This window comes from Rousettus aegyptiacus, unplaced genomic scaffold, assembly GCF_014176215.1.
Source record: "Rousettus aegyptiacus isolate mRouAeg1 unplaced genomic scaffold, mRouAeg1.p scaffold_m13_p_1, whole genome shotgun sequence".
In the NCBI taxonomy this organism is placed as follows: Eukaryota; Metazoa; Chordata; class Mammalia; order Chiroptera; family Pteropodidae; genus Rousettus; species Rousettus aegyptiacus.
The window spans coordinates 85,043,422-85,063,839 of NW_023416284.1; the positions used below are offsets into that span (position 1 = coordinate 85,043,422).

The 20,418-nt window shown below is 38.8% G+C and overlaps 1 protein-coding gene across 4 annotated transcripts in view; it reads left to right on the forward strand.

Moving 5' to 3' along the window:
- Positions 1 to 10,302: 10,302 nt before the first annotated feature.
- Positions 10,303 to 20,418, forward strand: part of GMDS (GDP-mannose 4,6-dehydratase) — a 589,931-nt gene continuing 579,815 nt past the window's right edge. The window contains exon 1 of one of the 4 annotated variants that reach the window (XM_036237568.1): positions 10,303 to 10,611. In XM_036237568.1, the coding sequence (XP_036093461.1) occupies positions 10,510 to 10,611 (102 nt within the window). In that variant the 5' untranslated portion in view covers positions 10,303 to 10,509. The remainder of the gene's footprint in view (positions 10,612 to 20,418) is intronic. The other 3 variants (XM_036237561.1, XM_016124269.2, XM_016124272.2) reach the window with 3 other exon arrangements.

The window sequence follows — 20,418 nt, forward strand, 5'->3', positions numbered from 1 at the left end:
CCACAACATTTGGAGGCCCCAGCGAGAACTCTCCAGAGGAGAAGATCTTCTAAGACCTGTGACTCTGGCCACTTTAGGCGAGGACCTGCCCCATCCAGGGGACAACCACTGAGAGACGTCCCTCAGCCCTGGAAGCCAGGCGGACTCACCCAGGAGGGCAGGTGGACAAAAGATTCAATTCTGTAACAATTGGGCACGAGCCATCTGTAGCAGCTTCACCAGTGAGTCAGACTGCACTTGGATCTGTCAGTGGGCCCTAAAGAAAAATAGTGGAAGGCTGGACACGGCAATACGTCCCTAGTTCGGTCAAGGTCTGAGACATCAGACTTGACTTCAGGTATTATAGGTATTCAGGTTTTTGGGTATCTGTCTGTCAGTGGACCCTGAAGAAAGCTAGTGGAAGCCTGGACGCAGCAATATTTCCCTAGTTCAGTCAAAGTCTGAGATGTCAGACTTGACTTCAGGTATTCAGATTTCTGGTTCAGGTATTCAGTTTTTTGGGTACGCTAGCATTTTGTGTTACCTGTAGTTTGTCTTGTCTGTCTGTATTTTGTCCGTCTGTCCGGACTGGTCGAATGTACTATTCTGTATTGTGTCTGTCCAGATTGGTCAAATGTACTGTTCTTGTCTGTCTGTATTGTGTCTGTCTGTCCGGACTGGTTGAATGTACTGTTTTCCTTAGATCTGGCCTCTGTGGCCCCGTCCGATTAGACTCTGGGGTCAGAAGCTAATTCTAGCCCTGGCTTATTTGGCTTTTGTGGAGATTCTCTCTTTTCTTGCCTGTTTTACTAACATGGGCCAGGCTTCTTCCTCGAATCGTCCTACCCCGCTGCGGGGACTGAACCTCAGAAGCCTTTCAGTATAACTGGAAACATCAGAACCCTTCTTTCTCAGAGAAACCACAGGGACTAACATCTCTCCTGGAGACTATCTTCTTTACTCACCAGCCAACCTGGGATGACTGCCAGCAACTCCTCCAGGTCCTTTTTACCTCGGAGGAAAGAGAACGGATCCTCCAAGAAGCTGCCAAAGCCATGTTAGAACCGAATGGGCAGTCCACTGCCGATCCTACCCAGGCCCATCATGTCCTTCCAAACACCCGTCTACCCTGGGACCCCAACATAGAACAAAGTAAGGAGACTCTCAAACGGTATTGCCAGCTTCTGCTCCAGGGCCTCCGGTCTGCCGCCCAATGACCCACTAACTTATCTAAGGTAAGTGGGGTCATCCAAACTAAGGATGAATCACTGGCGGCGTTCCTGGAATGACTCTTAGAGTCATACCGGTTGTATACCCCTATTGACCCAAAAGACCCTAATAATATGAGGGCTGTGAATTTAGCCTGGGGTCAGTCGGCCGCATATATTAGAAAGAAACTACAGAGGATGGAAGGGTTTGAAGGAAAGAACCTGTCTGAGTTGGTCGAGGTAGCTCAACGAGTATACAACTCTTTCAGTAAAAGGTTTATACAAGTCCTACACGTTGATTTTGTGCATCTAGGATTAACACATCTTTGAAATGAGCATAGCCACTGTCCAGAGAGCACATAATCTTACCTATCCTGTAATCCAATCCCCACCTTTGAGTAATCTTCCTTACTTTCTCTTCTTATCTCAAATACATAAAAGAAACTGCAAAATTGTTATTCTCTGAAGCATTTGAGATCTATCTTCCCAGTAATTGTCATTAGTTTTGGCTCAAACGAACTCCTAAAAAATTCTCTACAAATTTGAACACTTTTTATTTTGACAAATATGATAGGGGTATGGTTCTATGATCTTTCTGTGGGGAATATCTGTCTAAATTACCAATGAACTGTTGGTGGCACAAAAGAGAAGAGTCTAATGGTAGATTTGGGAAGGCTGAATTTAAATAGAGAGGTGATTAGATGACAGGAAGGAGATTATAAAAAGAATCTGGGTAAACTTTTTTAAGGAACTGGAATTCTTTGGATGGCCAAGGACATCATATGGAAGAGAGTAAAGTCTTTCATCCAGAACTTATTACTTGGCAGCCATTGGATGAAACACTGCTCTTATCGTTTCGTTATCCCTCACAGTTTTAAAAGGTAGGAAGTATCTCCATTTTCTAGAAAGAGAAGTTGGCTCAAAAGGAAGTTAAGTAAATTGCTTAAAAGCTACTTAGTAAATAATTACAGGGCCATACATAAAATTTAACTGTCTGACATCAATGTCAATGTCCATTAAGTCGATAAATAATTATTGCATGGCTACCACAAGCTAGATACTGAAATAGAGGGTATGATTTAATAGATGCTGCTAAACTGCCTTCAACAACAAAGGTAATAGTAGTTTACATTTCCACTTACAAGATATAAAAGTGCCTGATTTTCTAGCCTGTTCTTCAAACTGTATAACCAATCTAGAATTCTTTAAAATTTGATGATATCAGTTCTAACTTGTTTTGAATTAAGTCAAGCATCTCTACAAATGGGTGTTTTACCATTTATATTTTTCTCTAAATCGTTTTGTCATACATTAAATTGTGTCCCCCTAAAAATGTTCAAGTTCGAACTTCAGGCTTCTGTGAATGTGATCTTATTTGGAAATAGGGTCTTTGCAGTTGTCATCAAATTAAGATGAGGTCAAATTTGAATAGGGTGGGCCTTAAATCCAAAGTGACTGGTGTCTTTATACAAAGAAGGAAATTTGGACATAGACACCCATAGGGAGAATGACTTGTTTTGACAGGCAGAGGTTGGAGTGATACATCTCCAGACCAAGGAAACCCAAGGATTACCAGTGACTACCTGAAGCTAGGAGGAGTCAAGGAAAGATCCTCTTCTAAACCCTTCAGAGAGAACATGGCCCTACTGAGACCTTAATTACAGACTTCAAGCCTCCAGAACTGAGAGCATAAATTTGTTTTAAGCCATCAGTTTAGTGGTAAAGTATAGGAGTTCTAGGAGACTGATACACTGTTGCAGACAAGGTTATTTGACTCTAATTTTGGGTTTAGTAGTAATCGGTGAAACAGATGTAGGCAACACCAGGTTTTTTTATACTTATGAATAAATTCCCTAATATATAACCTTAGTTTTCCAGCATGAAACCAAGCTTAGAACAGAAACAAATATTTAGGGGTTATATAAATAAAAAAGAAAAAAAAATTAAGGAACTATAACAACAAACTTGTTTTCTCAGCCCACCTGGACTCAGGAAAGATAGTTAAATGCATGGATCCCCAACCAGTGAGCCCCAAAGGCTCCAGCATTCCCTGTCAGTGTGCCAGATGATTATATGCTCTTAGCAACCATTAAAATTTTGTGGGTGCCAGGTTCCCTTCACCTCCACTGCTTGGTGGCCTGGAGATATGTGTCAATAAGAATGCATTGAGATGTAACAGAATATTCAGTTAAAGTGGTTTAAAAATTAAGAAACTTATTCCCATAACAAGAAGCCAGGATATAAGAAATTTAGAATTGGTTACTATAGCTTCTCATTATTTTAGGGTTTTGAGTTGCTTCTGTATAATTTTCGACTTTCTCCTCATAGTCACAATATGGCTGCTATAACTCCAGGCATCATACTATCACATAATAATACCCCAAAATGGAGAAGTAATATATATATATTTTTTGCTCATTTCTTTTTATGGAGGAAAAACCTTTTCTAGACGTTCTTAGAAGACTCTCTCTTGTGATAGGCCCACTATCAATTCCTCTATGCCATTCATTGTCTTCCGCACATCGACAGTTGGAATCTAATTTCCTCCCCTTGAGTTTGGGCTAGGCTTACTCAGTGTTTGCTTTAACCAACAGACTGTGATACGAAGTGGTATTTTGAGACTTCAAGGCTGTCATAAGGAGCCTTGAAGTTTCTTCCTAGGTCTTTTAGAACTTTTACTCTTGGTAGTCCTGACCCAATGTGTAAGCTATTTACCATACTGAAAGTACCATGTGGAGAGACAAATGGAGAGAGGCTTTGTCATCTTAGATACCAGCTGAGCCCAGAGTTCCAGCCTTCCCTGCTAAGGCACAAGACTGTGAAGGAAGACTTTTTGGACCCTTTAGACCAAACTCGCCATCATCTGAATACCACAGAGTGAACCCAGTTAATGTCACAAAGAGCAGAACTGCTCAGCAGAGCCCTGCTCAAATTACTATCTTGCAGTATCATGAGAATTTTTTTACAGAGTAATCAGGCAGGATATGGTTGGATCTCTTTCAGGAGAGGCAGAGTACCATCAACACTAACCTAGTATGTCACCTAGGGGAGTTTGGGGGGAAAAGAGGAGACTCAATAGCTGAACAATTTTACCTATCACATCTCACTAGATAGGGTGGCATCACATGTCTCCATAAGTCCTTCACTAACAAGAAGAATAAAATTATCATGATAAGTTCAGAGTAATCAACATTCATTACTGGTGCTCCTTCCCCTGACTACTTGCTGGACACTCCTTTTGTTGGGAATCAGGCCACAGTGTGTGCTATAATGATTACTATTGCCACAGTCATTGTGCCAGGACAAGTGACACTGATTTTGTCCAACTATCTTCACTGTTCACTGACAGCTGAAGTTCTGTCCCCACCAGTGCTTACTGCTCTTCAGTGAGGTTCCCAGAAAAGTGGCTTCCTTTTTTAGAGTTTACAGTTTTCTTTGAGAACCTGAGGCAAATTACCTCAGAGCTGCATCTAAGAATTATTTAGAGGCTCCATCTACTATTACATCAAAAGTGAGTCTTCTCACTAATGATTAGGACACAATCCAGGACAGAGCCCACATACTCTTCAGCCCTTCTGCTATCCTAAATTCCTTAAGGCACACCTCCCAGAGGTTGAAGGAAGATTTTTCTTGGTGGGAAGAAAGGGGCCATTTAATAAATTCATTAGTATTGAACTTCTCTCTACTATTTCTCCCAGGAGGTCTATCAAATTCTCTAATGCAGAGAATTTGTGGTACTTGCCTTTATAATCCTAGTGTTCCTCTATTTCCTGTATATATTAGGCCCGTAGCCAAGACTTTTACTAGGCATATAGGTACTAGGAGGAAGATTAGAAGCCATTAGTAGTCGAAATGGACTCAGCCTGGAGGAACTTAAAATTTATGACAGCATCTTGAAAGTGTTAAACATGTTAGTACAAGAGTAACATTTATCTGGAATTAGAGTGCTTAAAATAAAAAATGAGACCTATATCTTAACCTTAAGGCAATTTTGACATATAATTATCTCTAGTATTTTGTGTTATTGGGTATTTACTTGTAATTAAGCAAGGCTTAAGAAAATGTCACAAAGAGAGGAGTGAAAATTTATGTGTTCTCTAATCCAGCCCAGAGAGTAGAATGCTGAAAATAGGAGCAAAGGAAGACTTAATGCTTCACATACTTCCCCTGCCTGGGTTTGATACCACTAATGGAAAAACAATGTTGTATGCCTTGAGTGGAGATTTTAACTAGATTATAGCAATGATACTAAGGCTCTGCTCCCTAAGAGTTTGTGAATTAAAAACTAAGATTACCAGAGTGGAAAACTTTCCCAACGAGTTAGCTCTTCTATCTCAAAAACTATTAGTACGACTAAAAAAATTAAAAATTAAAAAACAAAAGCAACATGACTACGCATACATGTTCTACTCATTTGCTTGAAGACAGAGAGCTCTCAAATGGAAAATTGTTAAGGGTGAGGATATAAAAAATATGTCTCTTCAATTACTTTGAATACTTTCCTCCTTTTATAAAAACATGGCCTAAAAAACTTGCCATAGTGTGATTCCATTAGTAGAATGGTATAGTCCAAAGTTTAGGTGACACATTTCAGTAAGTCATTACAAACTTCAGAGCTATTGCATCACCTTCCAATTCTGTTTCCAAAATTATGCTGTTTCTGCTATAAATTATACTAAAGGAAACTCACACAATTTATTTCCAAAGAGTAACAGTGGAAAAACAAGGACCTAAGTTGTCTCATCTCTCATAGAGTTGAATTTTATAAGATTTTATTTAAAAATTATTTCCTGAATTGGAAAACTGGTATAAATCCTGAAGTGAAGGGAAAATAAAAAGGAAATGATCTCTGCTTTTCTCCTGTATGTTTTCCCTGCCAATCATACTGCAGTCATACTCACATACACAAATAACCATTTTATTGGTCTTTCAATCTTGGTTAAGAGCCAGGTTTAGAGTTTGTGCCTTGTTTATACTATTGTGTCAAAGTTTTGAGTGGAACACAAAAATCACTGTAGGCATTTTAAGTAGAAAGGGATATAGTGCAAGAAATTCTGTTTATAAATTCTTTGCAAGAAAAAAGTTTGGCAGTTTTTTTTAGAAAATGAAACATGCAATTACAATATGGCTCGGTGATTGTACTCTTGGGCAAAATGAAAACTATATTCACACAAAAACCTATACATGGGAATGTTCATAGCAACTTTATTTGTAGCAGCCCCAAACTGGAAATACCCCAGATATCATTCAATGGGTGAATGGCTAAACAAACAATGGAAATTCACACCATAGAATACTATTAAACAATAAAAAGGAACAAACTACTAAGATACGCAACTTGAATGGATCTCCAGGAAACTTCGGCTCAGTGAAAAACAGACAGTCCCAAAAGATTACAAGCTGTATAATTCCATGTATAATACTTTAAGTGACAAAATTTCAAAGTGGAAGACAGACTAGTGATTTCCAGGAATTAGGGACGGGGTTATAAAAAGACAACATGAGGCATTCTTGTGTTGTCAGAACTATTTGGAATTTTGATTTTGGTAGATGAACAAATTTATACATGTGATAATATAGTATAGAACTAAACACATATACATGCACAAAAGAATGAAACTGGGGAAATCTGAACTAGATCAGTGAGTGAAATGTATCAATTTCAATAGCCTGCTTGCGATGTTACATTATAGCTTTTGAGGATGTGACCATGGGAGAAATTGAGTTAAAGGGTACATAGGATATCACTGCATTATTTCTTACAAATATATTTGAATCTACAATTATCTTAAGAAAAACTTTGGTTAAAAAAGTCTTTGTAAGGAGTGCAGAAACAGAAGCCCGGGCAGTTGATGCCAAGGGCATACCTCTAAGCCAGCCATATATGTCTAAGCCAGAATTTAGGAAACTGCTGCTGCCACCACCCCAACTGGCTCTGTATTCATAAAACTTGTGACTCGATCCAAACTTGGAGTCTAGTTGTTAAAAACTCTCAGGTCAGTTTGACAAGAAGTGGAAAAATGCCTTCCTTTTCACTTTATACCTGTCAGATTAAAGAGGAACGTGTCTGATTGGCAGAACTTAATCTGCTTCCAAAACACTGGGTGCAAAAAAATCTGGGAAATGTAGATTTTCGCACTTCAACTTTTCCTAATAGAACATGGAATGAAGATTGAAAAATTCAATCGGAACACTTATCGTAATCCACTACTAGCTATGTGACCTTGAGCAAGTTTACTAAGCTTTCTGATACTCAATTTTTATAAAACAAGTATTGTTATCACACTTACCTCATAGAATTAAATGAGATATGACACATCTTACATGTGCACTCAAAACCAGATAATCGTTGGTTTTCCAACCTGAGGTATTGTGAAAGAAGATTAGCAAATGTTCCATAAGTGAAAAGCAAAAGAATGAAAGATTAAAAAAGAAGAGAAGATTTGGAGAGGAAAGCAGAGGCATTATTCTTGAACAAATGGCATCTACTCAATGTCAAGAAATGGGAAACAAAGATGTGGAAAAAATTATTCAATATATAATGTACTGTATAAAAAGGTTGATGCTGTGGACTGTACAGTACCTTCCCCAAATTTTATGTTGAAGCCTTAACCTGCAATGTGATGGTACTTGAAGATGGGGGCCTAGAGATAGTTAGATCATGAGGGTAGAGACCTAATGATGGCATTATTGGTCTTATTAGAGGAGGCACAAGAAAGAAAGACATCTCTCTCTTGACCATGTGAGGACACAGCAAGAGATAGCCTTTTTCAAGCCAGGAAGAAAGCTCTCACCATGAACCAAATCAACCAGCAACTTGATCTTAGACTTCTTAGTCCCCAGAACTGTGAGAAATACCTTTCCGTTGTTTAAGCCACCTAGTCTATGGTATTTTGTTTTAGGAGCTTGAGTTAATACAGTTCACTTTTATCCATTGAGAGAACTTGGAGTTTGTGGCCTTGCCCTTATCTTCCACATTTTGCATCATGTTTAAAACAGCCACCCTTTTGACCTCCCCAACCCCCCTCCAAAATAAAAAGCCAAACAAGAAAACTCTTTTTTTCACTTATAGCTGCCTGTTTTGGACTGAATTGTGTCCCCTCCACCCCCCATTCATATGTTAAAGTCCTAATCCCTAATAACTCAGAATGGGACTATCTGGAGATAGGTTCCTTAAAGAGGTAACTAAGTTAACATGAAGATACTGCAATATGACTGATGCCCTTAAAAGAAGAGGAAATTTAGACACAGACACATATAGAATGACATGTAACATGAAGATGACTATCTATAAGACAAGAAGAGAAGCTGCAGAAAAAACCAATCCTAATCTTGGACTTTCAGCTTCCAGAACTGTGAAGAAATAAAGTTGTTGCTTAAGCCTTCCAGTCTCTGGTATTTTGCTATGACAGTCCTAGCAGACCAATATACCATCCTACTACCTTTCTTCAGAGAAGTTTTCCAGAGAAATATCCTTCATTTTTCAATTTTTCACTGTATGTGTGAACTACCATGTCTCTCAGTATTTTGTAATTATTTTATTTATAGGATCTACAATATTATCCATTTTTTAATGGGTCTTCTACTGTCATACTTCTTACTAGAACAGGCAAATGTCCAGAGTTTTGTAGCATGATAGGTCTCCCAGCTGCAAGATAAACTTGGCACATTCTCGAGTATTCATTTTTTCAGAGATTTTGGGGACAGTGTTAATTTATTTGTAAATTAATTCAAGCATATTTATATTAAATCAAATATGTTATTAAGATAATCTAGTAGATTTCAAAGACATTTCTTGCTTATAATGAGTTCTCCTAAATGAAAGTCTTTATTCTGCTCTGCATTAATTAGGGCTTTTTCATTGACCACTCAGTGGGAGACTTCTGTTACTGCTTTTAACACTTATTCAGTCATTCTCTATTGAATGAGCAGAAGATAGGCAACATGTGAAACCTAAGATAAGCCTATCTATAAAGCTAAGGAATATTCCTGAGAGGCTTAGGGAAAAAAGATTTTTAATTTCATCCTGATCTTTTCTGATTTGGGGATTTGTGGTCTGGAACATGTCTTGTGTGCTAGATTGGGCACTCTCCTAGTTACTTAATTTGTGATTTAAAGTTATGATCTGAGGTGATCTGTTGGGGAGAGGAATATGTACAGATAAGCAGAACAGTGAGATAGGAAAATTTCTGTTTCCTCCCTGGATTCTAGTCAACTCATTAGGTGTACACTACACACATCTGTTATCCTCCCGGTGTCTGAGTCACCTCTGTTCCTTTCCCTGTCCAATTGCAGCTGCCACATGGAAGCCAAATTCAACAGACATCAAGCTAGATCCTCACCTTGCATTTAAATTACTTTTTTTTTGAAGTTGGCCAAGTTCAGGTTTACTGACCCGTGCAGTCTTTTCAATATTTTCTTATTGCACCCATGGGCAGAGCTAGAGACTATCTTGTTGCGCCCTGCCAGTACTCTAAATTGGAAGGCTTTCAATCCAATTTCTTGGAACCTCATGTTTGCTTTCTGCGGAAAGAGCCAGAAAGCCAGATTGGAGGTGAGCTTAGTTCTCTGCCACAACTGTGATGCCATTCAGAGGCCTTGTAATGATAGTGCCCTTCAGGAAACATAAAACCAGACTCTCCTCAGAGAGCACTGCAACAAGTTTTCAGAAATTTATCAAAGCCTTTGACTTAGGCCCTGTGAAGTGCAGATGTGGCATTCAGGGCTTTCTCCTAAAGGAAGTCAGCCCACGGTGCCTCCCAGCACCCTCGGGAATTATCAGTAGGGCGAAGTTGAGGACATGGGGGTTCCGTGGAGGCTATGCTGGTGAAGTACAGGTTTACCGATGGCCCGCCCCCTCCACTCTTAGCCTTGCCAAGGGACCTACCAGGAGCGGAGACCTGGTGTCATTTCCTTTCCTGAGATTGCGGGTTAGCTCCAGCCACAGAGGCAGAAGCTAGAGGTAGAGGCCGGCTGCAGGCCCCGCCCCTCCGACGCCCCGCCCCACCGCGCAGCGTCGTCGGGAGGCGGGTCCTCAAGCAGGCGCAGCGAGAGCGTCGTGGACTGACGAGATGACGCGGCGCCCACTAGGGCGCAACCCCGCCACCCGGCAGCCGGTCCGCCTCGGCCCGCCCCCGGCCCTCCCCACCAGCTTCCCGAGGGCCCCTGTCAGATTGTGGCGGCCCGCCGCGCGGTGCGCTCTTTCCCTGCAGCCGGGCGAGGCAGCTAGCGCGCGGGCACACCCCCACGTCCCTCCGGCGCCACTGCCTCAGCGCTGCTCGCCTCAGCTCAGCCCTGCCCTCCTCTGCACGCCCGTGGGGACATGGCACACGCGCCGACACGCTGCCCCAGCGCCCGGGGCTCCGGGGATGGTGAGATGGGCAAGTCCAGGAAGGTGGCGCTCATCACTGGCATCACGGGCCAGGTGAGTGCGGAGGCGGGGGCCCGAGTTGGGCCCGCTGCTGCCCGGGCACGTGTGCGCTTTGCCCTCCGCTCAGGGCTGCTTGCATTTCCAGGAACAGCCTTCTGGCCGTCCCGGAAGGTGTCTGCTGCCGATAGGTCGGAGACAAGATGTAGCTTGTGGGGAGTGTGCTCAGTGCATTGAATGTTTCTGGTCTTCCCTTGTGGCGCGGGAGCGTGTATTCTGCCTGAGATGTGGTCCTTGTACCTGAGTGAGACTAAGATTACCCTCTCTCACCTGTCGGACAGACGTCTGGAGCCCTTGTTTTTCTAAGCCCTCTAGGGTGCACTTGGAATTTAGTTCTTTGCGGATCGCAGTGCCTGGGAGAGAAAAGGACCGTTTATCTGTGAATATATATGTGGAGTCACCCTGCTTTATCTCGGCATAAGGAACACATAGCTGCTAAAGCTTGGGGAGTTGAAAAGAGAATTCCTTGATGTTTTAGTTCCGCCTCACCAGATTTCTATGTAGAAAGAAGATAACAGAAAGTAGTACTGTGGAGTCACAGACCAGGAAATGCTTTTTTTTTTTTTTTTTTTAAAAGCACACCTCAGAAACTTTTTAAATTTCACTAGCTGCTGAGATTCATGTTTACACATGCTAGGGTTCCAGTTCCAAATAAATGAATTCCTTGAGTGAGGTAATTAGGAGGAGTCTCGAATGTTGGAACCCCACGTGCAGGCTGAGTATAGTTTGTCATCTCTTAGAAGTATTGCAACAGGTAGGGGCTGACCAAGTGTCTTATCAAGCTGTGCTGTTTCGATTCACTGCCAATCAAATAATTTTACCCTTGTATTTTTGTTGAAAAAGTGATATCTGTGCCCCTAGAGTCTGGCGGTGACCAATATTACTGTGAAATAAAGGTAATAATAATAGCTAATATATTTTATGTTTATCATTTTTCAGTTATTTGACTGATATTAACTCATTTAGTTTCTACAAATAGTTTTTGAGGGGGTATCCCCACTTTACAGATGTGGAAACTCTAGCATGAGAGTTTGATTTGCCTGAGTGAAGTCTAACAACTAAGAAGTGTCCAGTTGGAATTCAAACTCTGTTCTCAAAGCTCTCTAGCATTACAAAAGAAGTTGAAATAGGCCAGATGATAGAGTCAAAGAAAAATTAGACAACTTAACTATGGATACCTGATTAATTTCTGGTTATTCATGCATCTTACTTTGCTTAAGGTACTTAAAATAAACAGGTGTTTGAAAACTGGTAAGAGAGGTGGTTAGGTCAAGGATCTGAGGTTGAGGAAGAGAACCCTTAAATTTAGGCAAGGACCTATATACTGTCTATCTTTTTGTAACTCTTTAGATGGTTCTCCTTATTACAATTTCTTAGACTGGCTTTGAGGCTCAGATGTGTATTAAGCTTACACAAGCTCTTGAAGGTAAAGTGTTTTTTTTGTTTTATTAAGTATCGTGAAGAAATTAGTTAAGCTGTTAATGTAACTATTGGTATGACTGATACCAGTTTAAGTGACCAGCAGTATGAATCAATGCAGATTAGAAATAGAAAGCTATTTAGATCTTTGAGTGCAGTCATGTGTTTGGTAGGAGTGGTGAGGGATGTGTTGTCTCGCCTCCCCTCCCCCTCAGTTTGTCTTGTAGATGGGGGCGGGGGAAGGTAGTAGTCTTCCTTAAGCACATGTTCAGCAGCTAACCCTCTGACCAGATGTTTTTGGCTCCCCATGTCATTTTTAACTTTAAACTACTGATTGTATTTCAGTCTCTTTTTAACTTCCACCAATGTTTCCCACTTCCTTCCAACATCCACCCTCTGCATTGTCCCTTTATTGGGTGTTGTGTAGCCCCTGACACAGCTGAACTTTGTAGCTGCCACATAAATCCTTGCTGATGGAATTTACTGCTCTACTGTGCTTTGCATTTACCTTCTAGGATGCTGACTCCCAACCCGGGTATCAAGGATCTCTGGAGGACCGTGAAGTTAATACAAGGGGTCTGAAAATCCATACCTTATTGTCCATTTTAAAAATAACACTGGGTGAAAGCTTACTGAGCTTCTCATTTCACTAAACATTTCATATATCTCTAGTTTTACCCCCACTTTAACCCCGGCTAAGTAAGGTTAAATATGTTCCTTGAGAGTGCACACCTTATGAGTGTCAGAGTTGAGATTTGAACTCAGGAGTCGCTCTAAGCAGTTTGTTATACTGCCTCTGTGGTAAGTCACACATCAAATTACAGTTATATGTGTACTAAAACCCAAAACTGTGATAGCTGCTGTCAGGTGGGCATAAAATTCAGCTTTGAGGTTCCTGACAATCAAGACAAAATGGATAAGTGTGAGAAACATTTTATTAGTACTAAACTCTCCGAGGAATAAGTTTTGAACAATAGACTCAGTAACATGATACACAATATTTTTCATAGTAGTTTTTAAAGAAGATAGGGTATCTCTCTAGGACACTCTTATATTATTCCCTAATGGAAGGTGAAAGCACACTTTTTGGTAGGTGGAGACTTTGGGAGAATTGAATGATTAGTGCTTGTGGATTTTCCTATTTCTAGTATCTGTTATTTCAAAGTGGTTACTACCAGGAGAGCAGGCAAGTTGGAACCGTAGATTACTTTGTCAATTGTGTTTGACAGTAAGTTTAATATTGTTTTTTTAAATACAGAAACATTTGACATGGAGAGAGCCTTCCCACTTGCAGGTTGGCCTAGAGTTTCCTTAGGAAGTGGTTTAAATCTGGTCAAACATTTAAACAGGTACCAATTCAGGATTCTAGAGTTCTATACCATGATGTGTGGTGGACAAAGTATCTTTAAATAGTTGAATAGTTAGCCATTGTTAATAGGAGTTAACTCATTTGCAGTTGGAAAACAAACTTTTGGTAAGTTTTGTCTAGATGAAAAATGGATTCTAATTATCAATATCAGATTATTAAGCCATATTATTTTGTTTTAGAATTTTATTTTTATGGCCTTGTTTTTTTTTTATTTTCACTAATTTCATTAATTTCTTTTGACTAATGTAACATAATGGAACATATGTAAAATGGATCACCTGATTCTCTAGGCTCAGGTTGCTCTTACAGGCTTCATTCATTCTCTTCAATTAAGAATTAAGCAGATTGGAAAATGGTGATTGAGAATTGGCAGGAAGTACCATTTCCCCCCCCAGTTTTCCTTAAGTCCTTAAAATACAGCTTCATTTGATTTATAAAAGATGACAGGGACATTACTTCTTTTGATTTTATGTCCTAATCCACATTTAGTTTCCCACAAATTTCTACGTTTCAATATAGGTAAGAGAATCATCACTTGTGTAGATGGAGATTTGTGAAATGTGATTAGGGCTATTGAAACAAGCCCATTTGATTGGTAATAACTGCATGGAATCCTGGAGCCAAGGCTGTATCCAGTTCAAGAGAGAGGCCCATGATTGATAAGTGATGTTTGCCTAGAGAGGGCTTGGAGTGATGGCACATGTGCTATGTCTTTATAGGATTGTGACTCCTTGAGGATAGGAAAAAAGTTTCTTTATCATCTAGCATAACTCTTTTATCTAGCATAACTGTTATAGGTTAGATACCCAAAAGATTTGATAATTAAATTAATTGTAAGTTACTGATATTTATTATCTTGTAGGAAACTTGCCTGGAAATTGCAGAAGTCTGTAGAAATGGAAATAAAATGTTATGATGCATCTCTTTTGTTTGGTTACTTGCAAGACATTGCCAGGGTACTGGAGAGAATTGGATAGTATATACCTGAACAGTCAACTTGCAATTTAGGGGATGAAATGATTTGTTTTTAGATTTAAAGGACTTGGAATATACACATATTATATATACATACAGTATAACATGTCCAGTTCTGTGTGATAGATTTCCTGTTTTTGGACTCATATTAACCACTGAATTAAAAAGAAAAAAATCTCTTGTGACGTTAGGACTGGAGTTAAATTATCATCATGTAGAGGAAAGGAGGCTGGAAAAGTGGGATTTCCCCAGGTCATACAGCAAGTTATGCTAGAGTTAGGATTAGACCCCCAGATTCTTGGCTTTTCATTGTTTTAGGACTGATCAGTACTGCTCTGTACTAAGAAGAAATAGAGAGTAAAATTAAAAAAATTAGTGTGAAAGACTGTATGTAGTAAAATGTATCTTATAGGGTTCTATAAAGTTGAATGACAATAAATGTACATCTGAATAATCAAATCCATTTCAATATTTAAAGAAAAGATAACTTTATATTAACCTTATAAAATTTAACATCTTATTTTAACAAATATTTGTAATCTGAAAGATTGAGAGGCTTAGGGTAATTAAATAGAAATCTCTAGTATTTGATCTATAAAAGAAAGTTAATAAGATTATAAGGGCTAAAGAACGGGGTTAATTTACAATAACATTCATTAGAGAATTTAGGCATGCACTATCCATTCAAGGCTGTATACTGTCCTGAGCTGGTAGCTTCCCTCCAGTGCCTCCAAACTCTTGGCCGCTCATGATGTGAGAAAACCTATAGCTGCATATCTCCTCGTTTGGATTCAGGACTCCAAGGCTGAAGTTGAGGGTGAGTTTTATTAGTTACTAACTTGATTTTTCAGGTGAGCTAAAAAGTCTTTTGATCCTAAATGGCTTTCTGTGAGGTGTAGTGTTCTTGACTTGCCTATCCTTTGAAGCAGTCTTTCCTGAACTTTTATTAGACTAAAGTTATCACTAGAGCAGAATTATTTGGCTGTGATTCCATGTAAAGTATAAGGCTTAAGGGGTGAGGTGAATGTTTGCCTTTAACCAAAATTCTGGCTACTTGGTAGATAATTATTTGGAGGGAGAGTACAGAAATAAATTTACTGACATTGATAGAATGATTATTGTGTGCCAGGCAATGAACCAAGCATTTTATATAAATTATCTCATTATACCCCAGGTGGTATGTATTTATACTTACATGAAACAAAGAAACTGAGACTTGGAGAACTTCAAGCTTGCCTAAGAACCCTTAATGTGCTAGTTTTTTTCTCAGCACCTTCTCCCCTGTATCAGTCACACTAGCTCTGTTGGTCAGTTTGTGGATAAACTGTAGAGATTCACTGCTCTCAAGAAATAAATTCTTTTAAAGACTGCTATGTATTTTGATTAGTGCTTTACCATGACCATTAGGTGATGTTAACATTATTAGTTTGTGTGTCAGAAGAAGTCTGGAATAAGGGTGTGGGAAGGGAGGTGGAAAGCTGTTTTCTGTGCCTGTGGCTCCTTTCCCCAGCATTCTTCTCAGTTCTCTGAGGATTTTTACAGTAAGAGAAGAAAGTGAGTGGAGCACAGTGCCTTTTTCTGCACATAAACTGCTGATTCTTCCAGTGGAGGGTCAAGTGCCAGTAGACCATTCATGGGATCTTCAGGACTGGGTAGGTTTCAGGGGTTGCAGCTTGGGTGATGGGTTGTCTGAATGAAAATTGTTAGTGGAGAGCTTACCTAGGAGCCTTGATGACCACATGCATAGTCTCAGTTTTCAGTTAGTGGAGAGAGGCAGGTGAGAAGCTGAGATGCTTGATTTTGTGGCTGCTACAAATTGTTTGCAGGGACCCTTCTCCTACCTGAATAGGGATCTGAGATTTACAGTTCCCAGTTCGCTTGCTGTCAGTCCCATTAGATACATTTCGTCCTTTCTCTAATGCTGTTTTCCTCTATAGAGTGGGGTTTGTTCTTGCTGTCATGGCCCAGTTTAGATTTTCCTTAGGGGACTCATAAGTCCCCTATTTTAGATACTTGTACTGCATTATGAACAAAGAAGACTCTCTTAACCTTAACATTTTTGGCTTGCAAATTGCTCTTAGCAAATACGTTTGACTTGACGTTTCTTCTGGTGTGTTAATCTGAGATGCTTCTTTGACTTCAGAGTAGCCTCCCTTTTCTCTTGCAATAGGCATTGTATTTGGGCTACTAGCAGTTCTTCATTTACACCTCTCCTACTTTTTCAAGTAGCAATTTTTATCCATGCTTAATTAATCTTCTCTCCCAGAGGCAATTACATTTTGGTTCAGGTCGTCACTTAGTAATAGAAGTATTAATAATCATAATTAATTCATTCAACAAATGTTTGGATATCAACTATATATCAGGCACTCAGGATACAACAGTCAACAAAACAGACAAAAATGACCATCCTTTTGACACTGATGTTCCAGTAACACTGTAATATTGATGTTGTAGACGATGATGATGATGGCGATGATGATTATGATAGATTACAATAATTAACATGTACTGAGCATTTACTTTGTGCCAAGAACTGTTTAAAGGGTTTTATATTTATTAACTTATTGAAGCAACAGAACACTCCTCTGAGGTGGTTTTCTTATTATCCCCAAGGAACAGAGGTTAAGTATATTGCCCAAAGGTCTCCAGAATTTGCAAAGTCAAATTTGAAATGTAAATTTCAGTAATTTTATTTTCTGTTAAGTTTGTAATTAGTATCAATAAATAAATTCTAAGCAGAGGTAAATTGTACATCAAATTTGAAAAACAAAGCATATTTGATTTTTTTTTTTTTTTTTTTTTTGCAGTTGTGGAAAGGTGGATTAAAGTAGTAAAATAAGCATGCATTAATCACTACATTATTTTATTTTATTTGCTGTCATTTGAGTCATATCTTTAGCTAGCTTTTTTGGAGAGCCCCTGTTGATGACTAATCTTATATAAATTCCCTGAAGGCTAAGACTATGTTTTAGGGCAAGTAGAGGATTTCTAGGCCAACTTGAGTTTGAATTACTGCTTAGTTACTTATGAGCTGTGTGGCTTTGGGCAAGTTATTTGCCTTTGCTGCCAGGTTGGAAGAGTAATTCCTACCAAATAGAAATTAGCCTGGCACATAATAGGGGCCTTTGGCCCACTACTGAAATGGACCTTCACAGAGTTAACAAGATAATAAAAGATTTCCTTTAATTCTAGGAAAGGAAGTTGAATGTAGAGGGTATTAGTATTTAGCTTTACTTTGCATGGGGGATCTATTATCTCGGGGCAGAAAGTTCCATAGTATTTGGAATCAACCACAAGGCTATCAAAGTACTCAGAGGCTAACAGATTTGACATCTTGTGAGTCTTACAGACTGTGCAAAGCAGATCTGGGAGCCTGTCTTATCTTCCCATATAAGAGGATTGTCAGCAGTGAACTTTACTCTAAATCTCCCTTAATGGGATTTGTGGTCCTGGGATGAAAGGTTTGGCATAATTAGAAATGAGAAAGATGTCTTGAGTACTATCCTACTTTGATCAAAGACTGTTATGTGGTAGAACTGTTGTTTTTTTTTTTTTAATATATCTTTATATTTAAATGTTATTAATTGATTAAGTGAGGATAGAGCATGGAACTGAGAATCCAAGAGGCTGGGTTTTAACGCCAATTAATGGAATAGCGGCATTTTTTTCTGAGTCTTATTTCTTAATCCATGATGAGAAGTTAATCTCTAAAGTCTGTTCAGAGCGTAAAGGGCTACAACCTTAGGATTGAACACTAAATTATAATTGATTATATGCAAAAAAGTTATTAAGCAGTGTAATCATTTAATAACAGTTTTAAAGATAAGGTCAGTAGGATAATTAAAAAAATGAAACCAATGAACTGTTAACTTTAGTAAATTTATAGTGAAGAATGTAAACTAAGAAGAAATTCAAATATGAGTTGTATATTGCCAGAATTTGTTAGGTTAAAGTGAGAAATCTGAGCTGTCTGCCCTTGTAAATTATACCAGATTAAGTGATCTTTTGCTGAGGAAGGATTTTAAAATTCCTGTTATTTTTTTTCACTTGAAATATTGGAAAATATAAGCATCTGTATTTTGAGCTTAGTGTTTAATAGTTGAGGTTTTATTTGTTTAGTTAATATTTGCTGAGATTTATTCTGTGCTGAGCTCGGTGCTGGGGATATAGCCTCTAGCAAGATGGAAATGATTTTGTCTTCAAGGAGCTGCTAGTCTAGTAGGGGAACAAACAATTTGACAAGTAATTTTATAGCGTGTTAAATGCTATGACAATAATAAATGAGTCATTGAATCACAAGATTATCCCTTATAAATAAAATGCTCTAACGTAACATTAACCCAACAGATTTACTGAGCATCAGTTACCTTGCAAGTTTCTGGTTATATACTCCCTTGTATTAAAAGGGTTAGTTGTGAAGGTTAGTTCTTTGTGTAGGAAGCTGAGCTGCCTAAGAACTACCTATATGCTACTGTATTCTTTTTGACATAGAAGTCTTTTGAATAATCTTATATTTAATCTTATAACCGTTTAAAGATGTTGCTATTTTCATTCTCATTTTTCTCTGTCTTAAAAGCTGATTTCCAGCCTTTAATATTTATTCTAATTGGAGACCTTATCAACGGTTTGATCAGATATATTTATGTATGCACAAGGGGATCATGGCCCAAGTGAAGAAGCATTTGATGGATTCTCATCTTGTGATGCCATAGTTTAGGGGCTAGGTCAAATTTTTCTTTTTGGCTGATCAAATTTGAATTTAACAGAACATTCTCAGTATAGTCCCTAATGGTGAGTTAGTGTCAACCAGGGAATTAATATTTGTTTTATGTTTTGATAACTAATTTTAGAGCCAGTACAGTCATGTGCAGATTAATGATGGCGATATGTTCTAAGAAATGCCTCATTGTGTGATTTTGAGATTGTGTAGACATGATAGAGTGCACCTGACACAAACCTAGATGGAATAGCCTACTACACACCTAGACTACATGGTATAGCCTATTCTTCCTAGGCTACATGCACAAAACAACACGGGATTAAATCAAGCACAAGAAAAATGATGCAATCAAAAGATGTATGAGGCTGCTGCCAAAATAACATGGAATACTGTGTTACAGCAAACTTTTTTTTTTATAAGTAGAAAGAGTACACTCTAAAATAAAAAGTGAGTATAGTAAATACATAAACCAGTAGCAGTTGTTTATGATCATTATCAGGTATTATATAATTGTATGTGTTATATTTTTATACAACTCCCGGTGCACTAAATATGTTTATACTAGCACCACCACAAACACAAGAATAATGTGTTGAACTATGATGTTATGACAGCTATGTGTCACTAGGTGATAGGAATTTTTCATCTTCATTATAATCTTATTGGACCAGTGTAGTGTATGAGGTCTGCCATTGGCTGAAACATCATTATACAGCAGAGGGCTGTAGTGTGACCAGAGACTTAAGAGTATAAAATCAGATAACTTTGTTTTATACTAGAATATTAAGTATTTATTAATTTGAATCAATATACATTTTTAAATGTTCACTCTAGTATTCCTAGCACTTAAAATAGAGTGCCAAACATGGTATTTGGACTTGGGGAGCTTAAAGTAGATAGCAAAGAAAAACTAATGTGCAGGAACTCAGAGAAAATTATGTGCCTGTGGCTTTTAATGGTAAGAGGTCAGTGAAAGAAATGGCTGTGTAGATTGTAACGGGAAAAACTGAGGTCAGTGGAGACTAGTATAGCTGGGAAAGTTCCATGGGCTTGGTCTTGAGGGATGGTCAAATTTTGAGAAAAAGCATGTGGTATATTTGGGGTGTGGCAAGGGGACTGACCTTATTGGAGGGGTTGGTATATGGATGGAGTACTGGGAAATAATATATTGCAAATCTGGATCATGGAGGGCCTACAAAAGCCGGTAGGGGTACTTGAGTTTGATGAAATAGTAGTGAGAAGGCAGAGACCCTGTGGTGTGATAGAAAGATTGCAGTCAGTCTAGAACAGGGATTCAAATCTCACTTTTAAAAAAGTG